Source organism: Hyaena hyaena, unplaced genomic scaffold (genome assembly GCF_003009895.1).
Source record: "Hyaena hyaena isolate Hyena2069 unplaced genomic scaffold, ASM300989v1 scaffold_104, whole genome shotgun sequence".
Taxonomy (NCBI): Eukaryota; Metazoa; Chordata; class Mammalia; order Carnivora; family Hyaenidae; genus Hyaena; species Hyaena hyaena.
In genome coordinates this window covers 444,655-457,771 of record NW_024080736.1, presented here as the reverse complement: position 1 = coordinate 457,771, position 13,117 = coordinate 444,655, and the positions used below count along the sequence as shown (strand labels likewise).

The 13,117-nt window shown below is 38.1% G+C and overlaps 1 protein-coding gene across 3 annotated transcripts in view; it reads left to right on the top strand.

Moving 5' to 3' along the window:
- Positions 1 to 13,117, top strand: part of CEP112 (centrosomal protein 112) — a 421,494-nt gene that overhangs the window by 107,836 nt on the left and 300,541 nt on the right. For all 3 annotated transcript variants that reach the window (XM_039236017.1, XM_039236016.1, XM_039236018.1), the window contains 3 exons: positions 868 to 960; positions 1,780 to 1,839; positions 10,717 to 10,796. In XM_039236017.1, coding sequence (XP_039091948.1) covers positions 868 to 960; positions 1,780 to 1,839; positions 10,717 to 10,796 — 233 coding nt within the window. The remainder of the gene's footprint in view (positions 1 to 867; positions 961 to 1,779; positions 1,840 to 10,716; positions 10,797 to 13,117) is intronic.

The following is a 13,117-nucleotide window of genomic DNA, read 5'->3' as shown; positions in this document are numbered from 1 at the left end:
AGCATGATATAAATATTTAATAAAGTAAATTCTGCTATGAGTTAACCCTTTTTAGTACCAAAGTTTTTAAAGGAGGAAGCCTATAATAACTCAAGAAGAAATGCTCAGTTGTGTTAAAAAATACATTTTCAGAGAACTATGTACATTATTATTATTACTTCGAAATCTGGGTTCTGTTTTGGTTTTCCTGTCATCGCATACCCCTGCAGGAGCCCACAGATACCCTTATTGACCCCCCCCCCCACTTCTGTGTTTGATATTGAAACTTTCCGCAAAGAGTTCCATAGCTATACTACTAAAGTAGTCACTTACTCGCTATTTTATGAATGAAGTATTCCAGTGGATTTCATTTTAAAATGAAAATTTAGGAGCACCTGGGTGGCTCAGTCGGTTGAGCATCTGACTTCGGCTCAGGTCATGATCTCACAGTTTCTGGGTTCGAGCCCCGCGTCGGGCTCTGTGCTGACAGCTCAGAGCCTGGAGCCTGCTTCGGATTCTGTGTCTCCCTCTCTCTCTGCCCCTCCCCTGCTCATGATCTGTCTCTCTCTGTCTCTCAAAAATAAATAAATGTTAAAAAAATTTATATATAAAAAAATAAGATGAAATGAAAATTTAGAATGTTTTCTGTAAGCCTGTTATCTTTATTGGTATTATATTTTCATAGCTTTAAATACTGTGGAGAATTTAGTTTATATTTTTACTTTAAAAGATTAATTTTTAAGCTTTTTTTAAAAACATATTTTTCATTCAGATTTATAGATCATTTTAATTCTGATTAGAACTTTAATCAGAGGGGAAAAAGGTAAATTTATTCAACCAGAAGTTCTAGGATGGTACTGTTTTTCCTTATTCTTCAAATTCTTTTAGGCATCTGGTATGATTAAAGAACTAGAACAGAACATCTGTCAATTAAAACAGCAGCTCCAGGAATCAGAACTTCAAAGAAAGAAACAACTAAGGGTGAGTCCTTATTTTTATACAGAGCAGCAGCAGCTAAATCTCACCTTTCCTTGTCTTGATTATGTGGATAAGTAAGGGTCGATTTAAAAAAAACCCTCAGTCATGCAACTAGCCATTTTTTTCTTTTGTTACATTGTATCATTTTTCATCTTATTTATTTTAATGAAAGTAGATGCTAATGGGATATAGAGAATACAGAACAGTCATTTTAATTTGAATAATCTTTTTTGATTCATTCAAAAAATGTCTTATTTAAATACATTATTATTGTCGAATAACTTCCTCCCTTTAAATTCCTCTCTACCGGTCTCCATAATTTCTCTTTCTTCCTCACATCTGCTAGATCTTTCCTTTTCCCTTATGGTCAAGAATTGCCAGGCTGGCATCTGACATAATTTCAAATGTATTATTTCTATATTGAGTCAGTTGATTACTTTTAAGTAACCTCCTAAAAATAAGGGCCAGAAACTTTCTCTTCCACTGTGAAGTAGGTCCTTGTGAGAAGGTTAACATCTTCAAAGAACTAAGGTTTCTGTTCTGCCCTAACATAAAGCTATTCATATTTCTCTTGGACCCCTAGGGCTCTCGTAATAACATGCAAAACTTGAGGAAGGTGTCATTAGATAGTTTGTTTATTTTTAATATAATCTATTGTCAAGTTGGCTAACACACAGTGTATACAATGTCCTCTTGGTTTTGAGGGTAGAATTGCTTACATACAACACCCAGTGCTCATCCCAAAATTTATTTAGATTACTAATTTTATTGACTCCAGTAGCAACTTTAAGTACAATCAAAATAAATATTTATTATTCACAGGATCAAGAAAATAAGTTTCAAATGGAGAAAAGTCATTTAAAACGCACCTGTGAGAAAAAGGTAATCTGTTTTGTGGGGGCGCTGTAAGACACGAAGAATGAGGGCTTGTTTTACAGACTGTGCATCCTAGACCTTAAGGAATCATTTATTTCTTAAGTTTATTTCAGCTAGCCAGTGATCAAATTTTGCTTCTTCATTTTTCTTTATAAACAGCCTCTTTAGTTTAATAGTATCAATGTAAAAACATTGTTGTGTATTTAATGAGTGAAGAGTATTGTGGTGTTAACGTCTCCTAATAACACTTTGAAATTATATGTTTTTCTAACCAGTTTAAAAATATACAGTTGATGGGAGCTGTTAGTGTTCCGTTGTATCATATGTGCAGTAATTCTAAATATTGAACCAAAGAATATAAAACAATGGAAGAATTGTCTACTACTTAAAAATTTCATGAGTAATTGTTTCTTGTTATTTAGAACAGTGTATATACTACTGCATATGCTGGCATCCATGTTATCAGTAATAACTGAGGGGTTTATTGATACACTGTTAACACCTTTGGCAATAAAATGGAAAAGTTCTATAGGTTTGTGACTTATTTTTTACTGTTTATTTATTTATTGAGAGAAAGAGAAAGAGTGTGCATGCGTGTGTGCACAAGGGAGGGGCAGAGAGACAGAGGGAGGGAGAGAATCTCAAGCAGGCTCCACGCTGTAAGCACACAGCCTGATGTGGGGCTTGATCCCATGATCTCGTGAACCGTGAGATCACAACCTGAGCCAGAATCAGGAGTTGGAGCTTAATCAACTGAGCCACCCAAGTGCCCCTAGGTTTGTGACTTTTAAACTTCAGTTTTGAATTTCTTGTTTGCTATATAACCTGGGTAGTAAGGAATAGTTGAAATAGCAAAGACTTTATTGCTGCTTTTGTAATTATTTACTGTTATAATATTACAAATTAATCCACTTGTAAAAATATAATGGAAACTGAGAAGAACATTAACCCTTCAATAATTAAATACATACAAGTTAAAATTAGGCAGGTTTTATAGCACAACCTTCTTAAAACACTTTGTATATCTCATCTCACTTATCCATGTAGTCACTCGGCAGAAATTTATTAAATGCTTTCATTGGTCAAAGGCGTCATCGGGTTGGGGGAGAAGTTAAGGATAAATTAGCATAGATTCTGTCTTCCAGGACAGAAGACAGAATTCCAGGACATATTCTCTTAATATCTGAGAAGAGTGTTTCTGTTATTTGGAAAAGTGAGTATTTCTACAGACATGTATTGACTTGAATACATGCCCTTTATAATTATAATTTTCTGGGGCACCTGGGTGACTCAGTCGGTTGAGCCTCTGACTTTGGCTCAAGTTATGATCTTGTGTTTCATGAGTTCAAGCCCCGCATCTGGCTCTGTGCTGACAGCTGAGATCCTGGAGCCTGCTTCAGATTCTGTGTCTCCCTCTCTCTCTGCCTCTCCTCCACTCCTGCTATCTCTCTCTCTCTCTCAAAAATAGATAAGCATTAAAAAAATTTTAAATTATAATTTTCCTATTTCTAAAGTTTTTTTTTCTGCTCTTTTAATGTAGCCTCAGTGCAAGGTCTTAAATATATTCCGTGTCTACAAAATGATACATGATATCTGAACAAGAGAGAGAAATATTGCTTTCATTGAATAAAGAACTTTTTTTTTAAGTTTTTACTATTGAGCATGCAGCTTCGTAAATATTTTACTTACTAAAAGAAGATGATACATTATCATAAGCCTCACCCCCCACTGTATAAGGCACCCTCTGGGTATACTGGTTGGTGCCTTGTTCGTTCTTTGTGCAGACATCTGGCTTCCTGTTCATTAAGGAACACCTTGGCCTCCTGCTTCATTAAACTCTGTGGTCAGCTCTCTTCCTGAGATAGTATCTGGGTACCTATGAGAGAAAGAGGGAAAAGCTGGGAGTGAAGAGAAGACCAGGCACTGATGAATTTTAAAAGAATATATTCCTGTCCCAAACTCCCGTTAAGTCCTCCTGAGGACTATTAGAGACAGTGATAGACTTGGCTAGTTAGCCACAAAGTACACTGAGGTTTCTGGATCAGCGCCTCTGCCTGGCAGACACACACAGGAAACAGAAAGTTCGAGCTCAGTTCGCGCCTGTCCAGTAACCTCCCACCCACTCCTGTTCTGTTTCCCTAAGTGAAAGGGGAGCAAAACTAAGTCCTTTTTATTAGGTATCCTAACCACGGCTTTTTCCCTTTCCCCAAAGTATCAGTTCGCCTAGCTTTTTAATAATGTAAGTAGTTAAAGCGTGTTAATTGTTTTCAATGTAAATAAGAAGTGTTTAAAATAATAGCAATCTTTAAAAGAAAAATAAGCACAATTGGTCACATTGCCTATGTTCTAACATTATTTGTACTGGAAGAAAACGTTGCTCAGCATGTCAGTTTTTGTTTTACAATTTATTTCAGTCACCTCCTTTTAAATTGACATCTGTTCTTCTTTCTTTATTAAACCTGCTGTGATCTCAGTCCATGAAGATTTGACGTCTTGTACCCCCCTCAGGGAATATCCTTTTTGACTGCGCAAAGAGCTGGCATGAATCTGACAGAGTCCTGGCTGTGGACTCAATAGCTAAGTGGGTTGTATAGGGTTTTTGTCGGTCAGCCAGTGTTACAGGTGTGCGCGTTCAATAACTTTTGGTAGAAAACTTAGTTCTGAATATCTGTTCAGGAGGAGGAAATGCCATCTGAGTGACATTACTTCCTCACGCTAGTAAGAAAGCAGCATGAGCGATTTTAACTTGTCTTTGAGGTCAGAGAAACAGCATCAAATGCTGTCCCTAATTTAAGCACACACACATATTATCTAATGGTTTTTATTGATCTCTAGTGGCTATTGCCTGCTCTTAAGATCTTTGAACATCAAACAAATAATAGGTAGTAAAACTAAATGTCATTGTTTGATGAAGTGTCCTAATCTGTTAAATCAGGAAATGGTCAGGCTAAATGATTTTACTAGCAAGGAAACACCTGCCTCCTACAAATAACCGATTGCTTGTTTTCCAAACAGTCACCAAAGAGTGAAAGATGGTGCTGTTTACCTAAAGAAGTTCGTGAGACAGATGTTACGCATGTATATTCTGAAATGTGCTAGAACTAAAATACCTGCTTAGAATTACTCTGCCGTAACTGTGTAAGAGATGAGGTACGAAGTCAGCTGGAGCTCACAACCATCACAATCTCGTATTCCAGTGTTTCACGTTCACTTATGATTCTTTTAATCAGGTTAAAATAATTTAAAATACTGACAGCTTTACACAGAATATATTGTGTAGTATTTTCCATTTTCTACTGGCACGATTTTCTTTAAGAGGACAGTGTGCCTTGAGTGAAGTTTTTTCAAAAATGAAATTGCACAGTGAAATGTCTCATAGCGAGAAGTCAGGCAGCCCAATGCCGCGTTCCTTTTGTGGGGAAGCCGAGGCTGGAGATGGTGGAGATGGGGTGGACTTAGCCAGGCAGAGTGGGTGAGTGGCAGTCTACCTCCCCTTCCTGTGCTGGGATTTCCACCATGGTGTATCTGTGTCCTTCTGCGGAGCAGAATCTCTTTCTTATTTATACAATTACTCCTTTTTTTTTTTTTTTTAATTTTTTGATTACTTAAATTCTTGGGCTGCAGGGGAAGACAGACATAATATTTTACATATGTTTGCATACATTTAGTAAATGTTCAATAATTGTGGTTATGTCTAGTTCAATCAATTATTTACAACAAACTCCCTGGGTCGGGAAATATATGCTGTATCTTTGGTTCTTTGGTTTGTATTTTCATTATTTAAATTATTAAAATTTATTCTGGGTATTAACCATATATAGTCGGGAAAGGATTACAAGGTCAGATTATTCCTCGCTGCCTAGCATTCATAAAAAAGAAAAGGGTGACAATAAAATTATCTTTATCACTACAACTATCTGGAATATAGGTAAAAACTGAAAATAGAATCCAAAAAGACCCTTAACCACATACTATAAATGTCTTCAATTAAGGACAAATAGATAGTTCTTATGTGGGCCAGATACTGTGCTGGGTGCTTGCAGTGTAGAAATAAATGAGAAAGAAACAGCTTCTAGCCTTAAGGACCTTCTGGTCAAAGTCTGTGCTTCGACATATGTATGTTTACAGCCAAGGGAAGTCTCTCGTTCTCTCCCTCAGATGGTCCCATTTCTGCTTCAGAAATGGATCCAGTGGTTCAGAGGCAATAAATCAGATCAAGGTGCTTGTGTTAGCGCACCCACCGGCATCAGGAAGTCACAGCTGCAAACCTGACGACAAGGTTAAGGTTGAATAGAGAATGATAAAAAGCACTTACCAGAGCTCAAATTCTTAGCAATTCAGGGACCATGTTGTAAAAGGGCAGATAGCCCATCTAAGGGATTTACTGTATTGGGCCATCACTGTGACCTTGGGTCTTCATAATGACTTTGGGATTTCAAGAGACTGTTTATGTATAGATAGAGATAGATAGAGATATGTTTATGTATGTATATCTGAGAAGGTAATGATAATTTTTAACCATTGTTGAGAATTTATCATTATGTTCCAAAAATTGTTCTAAGGGTTTTATCTGGAATAATTTAACTCATCACAATTAACCTATTTTCCATGGAGTCACGTATTAACTTATCCCAATTTTTGAAATATAGTTCCTGTTAATCCCTATTTTTCAGGGGGAGGGGATGCAATGGAGGCACAGAGTGTTAAAGAACTTGTGGAGGAAGCAGGGTAGAAACCCATGCAGCCTGACCCCACAGCTTGCGCTCAAAATCCCCATGTCACTTCAGATAGATTTTTCTCAAAGATACGGGTAATTGTTTCGAGGTTTTCACTTAAAGGGGTAAATCTCAGTGATGCCTTCATGTGGAGCCTTCTGAGTCCCAGGGTGGGGGAGACAGAGCAGGAAACAGGAAACCCCTGGCGGTGCAGTACAGGGTACAGTGGAGGTGGGTCCCAGCACAGACAATGCTGACGGGCCAGTAAGTCTGCTAGTGGCTCCTTGTTAGTTCTCCGTGTAGCCTGTGGCTTCGGAGTCCCACACAAGTAGGCTGGGAGGGATGGAGAAAAACTCCTCCTCAGTAGAAATCCCCAACCCACCACCCTGGGGGTTTCCTGGGACCTGGATTTCAGCCACAGCCCTGAGAAGAAGACCTCCCCCCCTCCCCAGCAGGCGTGTCATGGAAGCGAGGTTCTGCCCCCTGCACTCCTGGCCATGCATCAGATCCAAAAGGGTAATACACTGTTTCCAAATGAGTAGGAGAAAAATAATGGGGTCTGTGGAAAAATAACATAGAGCAAAGGAATGACAGCGTTATACAGAAGACCCAGGGAAGGGAGTTTCTTCTGAAAGGTATTACTCCAAACAAAGACATAAAAAAGAAATTTATCAGTAGAATACTGGAAAATATGACATCTATGAAAGAGGAACAGATCCCATAAGGAAAGAGAATGATGAAGTGAGAACGGAGGTAATTGACATGGAAAGGGTTGTAAAGAACCTGAAAACATGATAACAGGTTTAAGATTCACGTAGGAGCTGGGGAGGGGCAGAGCTGATGTGAAGTACCAATCAGGACAAAGCCAAAAGGGAAAGGCAAAGAATAAAACATTTTGAGAAAGGAGATAGACAGTAAAGCAGAAAACAGAAAACGAGTATACAACAATTGATACTCCTGAGGGGGGGGCTCAGAATGGATTAACCCAGAAGTAAAGGTAGGAGAACTTTTCTGAAGGTCTCTGTATACAGATTTAGAAGAGTCACCCTTTATCAGATTAAAAGCAATAAAGAGATTCAACAGCATTTGAACCTCAGTACAGAGAGAGGTTTTGTAAGTATTGAGACCTGGGTGAGAGGGAGCAAAGGTCAGGGGAGTTTAGTCTCCCAGGTTGCAAATCTAAATGTCTTAAAGCAGTAGAGTGACACATGCTCTGTTTGTAGGCCAGAATGTTGTGACCCAGTCATCTTATACACACTCTTGCCCTCAAGTGCAAGGGCAACAGCTGACCTCCATGGATGTGAAGAGCCTCATAGATAGATCACCCAGATATTCTTTTTGAAAATAAATCATTTCTGGCTGATGTACTTTCATTCACCTAAGGATAAGCAAAATATCAAACAAAACAGTAGAAAATACTCAAGAATGAAAAAGAAGTAGTGGTGGCTGCCACAATACTAGAATAGAGTTGAATTTAAATGTTAATTGCGTACAAGATATAAAATAATGCAGATGTTGGAAAAATTTCTTGAGAGAAGAGGTGTGTAGATTAAAAAAATATTAAAACAGCTATCTGGATCAAATCAACCGGGTTATTTAAAAGAAAACAGAATGGGTAGGAGAAACTGTTATTTAAAAAGATAGGACATGGGACACTCAGTTGGTTAAGTGGCTGACTTCATTTCTGGTCATGATCTCGTGGTTTGTGGGTTCGAGCCCCACATCAGGCTCTGTGTTGACAGCTCAGAGCATGGAGCCTGCTTCAGCTTCTGTGTCTCCCTCTCTCTCTGCCCCTCCCCTGCTCACTCTCTGTCTCTCTCTCTCAAAAATGAATGAACATTAGAAAAAAAATAAAAATAAATAAAAAGATAGGACACGGAGGCTAATTTTTCACTTATTGGCTACTAGAAATATCAGTTAAAAATAATTGTAATGTCTTTATAGTATCACTGGTGAAATGAAAATCTATGTCAGTCTATCAGAACACAGAGGAGTTTGGAACAACAAAAGCTCTATATAAAAGGAACATAAAACCCCCAGAAGCTTGAAGAATATTTTAGTGATGGCAGTAAATTAGGTAATCTCCCCTAGTGAAAGAAAACATATGATTTGGGTCAAAAGCCAAATCTGTGTGATATTTGTAAGAGACTTAAAATTAACTAACAGAGGAAACTTAAAGCGAAAAGGCCAGGGAAACATGTGTGACTGCAGTAGAAACATTAACGCTGAGATGTTCACTTTCTTCCCAAATGTCATTTCCCCACCTTCCTCTCAAACAGCTTTGCTTTTCTTTGTGTTTTTATGTTAAGTGGGTATTTGGATTTTTACTTAAGATTTCATTTCAAGAAAGGATTTTACTGATATGAATACGTATATTTCCAAAATGTCCACCTTGGGTCATCTCTGGGTTGAATTTTGGGCTTTAATCTCTTTGATTCTGTACATTAAAGAGACTAGATCTGTGTGGGGATGGTGTGCCTGTTGCTTTAAAAGTGTACTTACTCCAGTTTAGCATGTCTACTGTATGCCAAGTACAGACCAAGGACCTAACATAAGTAAGGCAGTAATTTCAGTCTAGAACCTGGTAAAATTGTGGACAATTGAATTTTTTTCCCCGTGTAAAGTAAATAAATGCAGTGGCAAAAATTTGCAAGGCAGGTTAGATGCTCTTTCTCTTTTTAGTAAGATAGGTGTTTATAAGCTTTCTTAATTTACCATTTAAAATATGGGGGAAAGGGGTTCCCTGCCCTCATTCTACTGAGGGCCTGTCCTTGCCACCACCATGCATGTTCCTATTTCCTACTTTTTTTCTCACCGTTTGTTTTCAGAGCAGCCAGTAGAAGCTTTTTGATATTCTCATGGACTAGGAAAATATGAAAAAACTCAAGGAAAATGTCCTTTTTCTCTATCTTCCTTGAGTTTACAGACATTTGACTTTATGTATTTATTTTACTAAAACACCAAAGGAGAAAAACGTGAGAGAATTATCAAAGGAAAACGTTTTTTAAAAACTTTTAAATTAATTTTTGTGAGAGAAAGAGAGAGAGAGAGAGCAAGCATGAGCAAGGAAGGGGCAGAGAGAGAGGGAAGACACAGAATCCAAAGTAGGCTCCAGGCTCTGAGCTGTCAGCAGAGAGACCAACACGGGGCTTGAACTCGTGAACTGTGAGATCATGACCTGAGCCGAAGTCGGAAACTTAACTGACTGAGCCATCCAGGTGCCCCCAAAGGAAGAAGTGTTTGAATTTAGAGAGGTCTCCATCCAAACTGATATAAATAGCTAAGGACAGGCATTTTGGGTTAGCACCAAATCCATGTTTGAAAAGTGTCTTGAGTGTGTGTGCATGTGTAGTGTGTGTGTGTGTGTGTGTGTTTGTGTTGTTGGTGTTTGCTTGTCATTCCTCAGCCTCACCTGGGCTGTCAGCAGCTATGGAACCAATATTCTCACCCCACTAAGTGACTTGCGTTTTCTCACTTCCCAGCTAGGCTCTCTTGTGTGTGGAAGCCTTCCTGCCCATTTACTTCTACCTTCCTGTTCAGCTGTCCCAAAGTCTCCTTTCCTATAGATCCCTGTAATATCCTTGTTGCATATGCTTATCTGCATTTGTACCTGAAGAGGTTTCTGTAAAGAGAAACTTCCAGCCCTCATTATTCATGCTGCCTTCCCACCAACTCAAAGGATACTGCATTTAGGAAAGAGATACTCATGGTCCGGGGATTACCTCCCACGCTCAGTGGACACTTGTACAAACCATTCCCAGCAGTGGAAGGGGGGACTGTTTCATCATAACCTGTATATGTTTGCAGAGTATAGACATGTCATTTACCACATTCTCCTGAATCTCGTGAGATTCCTTTGGCTAATCTGTAAATTTAAAAAAAATTCAAAAGTGATCGGTCCCTCTTTGAACGTCTTACACATCAGTCTATTTTACAGGAGATCCACACACAGGTAGATTCACACAGTTACAAACTTTGACAAGAAAAGAGGTATTGGAAGTATAGTAAGTGAAATAGTTGTATGGTAAATGATTATGGTTAACCAAGTCTCTGTCTTCAAATATCTAAATCTAATTTTACGTTAAAAATAAGATTACTGCTTCATTGTTTGTATTTCTCCTTTGAGTACTTGCCTTCTGGTAAATTTTACACATCTTTGTGATGGCAGATTCATGACTTGGAGAGTGAACTTGGTAAAGAGAAAGAAGAAACTCAAAAGAAAATCCATAAACTTGAGGAAGCACTGAAGTGAGTAAAATTATAATATATTTAATTAAAAAATACTCTTGTTCTAAACCGTGAGCCAAATGAAGTAACTAGAACTTAAACATCATCTTTTTATAATAGCCTTGCTGTGATTTAGTTGGAGTCCATTTTCCATCATGAATCTCTATTTTCTGAATTTTATTACTAGCCAACACATTTTTTTTAGTGAAAAATCAGTTCATCTGTTTTTAAGTGATAGGAATGTAAGAAAATAGAACTTAGTGGTTTTAGATGCTTTCTTCCTTTTAAATGAAAACAAATTAAAAAGAAAAAAACCCACAAGGTTTAGGTCTTGGGATGTTTAGGAATTCCTCTAGATTTTTTTTTCTTTTTTGAGAAATTTGGGTAATGAAATGTGCCAGTTATATTTGAAAATGGACTACTATACAACCATTGTTTAGAAAAGATTTTGTCTCATGATATGACACTTAAATATGCACATTAAAGTATCAGATTTTATTTGTCTTCTCCATTCATTTACTAGGTTGATTAGGCTTTTCTTATCAGTAGGTTTTATCGTTCAGTTTTTAGCTGGAAAACATTGATTTAGTCAATAAATATTGAGTTTCCACCATGTGTCAGGCAGTGTGTAGTCCCCTCCCAGAGGACCTTAGAGGTGGTTGGAAAGATATTCAATAACACTGGCAATTTTATTACAGAGTGATAAGAACAGGGTACTTGACCCGAAAAAGAGATTTAAGAAGGGAAGCTTACTTGAGTGCATTATACCTAGCTAGCTCCCAGAGAATCAGCTAATTAGATTCTTCTTTCTTCCTCAAACCTTCAAACAAGAATAACTTCTAGAAAGGCCAAAAAAGAACACCCAGAATCAAACAAACTTAGTATCAAATTCTGCCTGGGCAGATTGCATGACCGTTTCCTCTCCCTCATTTTGCTTGTTAATAAAATGTATTAGCTGAGTTGCCATAGAGAACATCTTAAAATAATTTATGTACGAGGACATCATGGGATATAAATTTTTTATCTACACAAGGACTTATTCCTTATTTGTTCACATCACTGCATATGAATTAGATAAAGTCAGAAGAGAACTGTAATATTCATTAAATGTTAAGTTAAACAAGTGTGCTTTATGCTCTAACTTGGACAAAACTAGGGCATTCTTGCTCTCTTTATGGATGGGATGCCCTCCCTTTATTCTTCATTCATTTTGTCCTCCTTAAAATGTTGGTTAATAACTTTCTTCATCTATTCAGTTTATCACACTTTTCATTTCTCTTTTGTTCTACTTCGTCTCTCTTCTTTCATAATCTCTTTATACTTTTTTCATTGATTTGTTGACTTGCATTTTATATCCCTAGAGAAGAGAAAAATCCCTTTAATAACAATACATCAACAAAGATTTGTTTGATACTTAACGATGCCTGTAGACTGTGGTATGATATACAAGTAGAAGGCTTAGAAGATAGAGCTCAAGACATACTGCTGTTCTTTTTTTTTTTTTTTTTTTAATGTTTTATATATTTCTAGGAGAGAGAGAGAGACAGCGTGAGCAGGGGAGGGTCAGAGAGAGAGGGAGTGACAGACTCTGAAACCGGCTCCAGGCTCTGAGCTGACAGTCAGTACAGAGCCTGACGCGGGGCTCGAACCCACGAACCACGAGATCATGACCTAAGCGAAAGTCAGACGCTTAACCGACTAAGCCACCCAGGCGCCCCGACATACTGCTGTTCTTAAAGACTTTATAGAGTCCGGGTGAGACATTGGAAGTACTTAGAGTCCTGGATATTCAGCTATTGGCAGTAAGTGTATTTGGAATTCAGAAAGATCTTTTCAGGGGCACCTGGGTGGCTCAGTCAGTTAAGCGTCCGACTTTAGCTCAGGTCATGATCTCACGGTTCTTGTGTTCAAGCCCCGTGACGGGCTCTGTCCTGACAGCTAAGCTCAGAGCCTGGAACCTGCTTCAGATTCTGTCTCCCTCTCTCTCTGACCCTCCCCTGCTCATGCTGTCTCTCTCTGTCTCAGAAATTTTAAAAAATGTTTTTAAATTAAAAAAATTTTTAAAAAAAGATCTTTTCAGTGACATACTGAGAGTTTATGTCTAAAATAGTGTAATATCTTTTTTTTTACACAAATAGTTTATTGTCAAATTAGTTTCCACATAACACTCAGTGCTCATCCCCACAAGTGCCCTCCTCCATGCCCATCCCCCCTCCCCCCCACATCCATCAGTCCTCAGTTTTTGTCAGCATTCAAGAGTCTCTCATGGTTTGCCTCTCTCCCTTTCCCCCACCATTTCCGCCCTTCTTCTCCCCCTTGTTCCTCCGTCAAGTTCCTCCTAA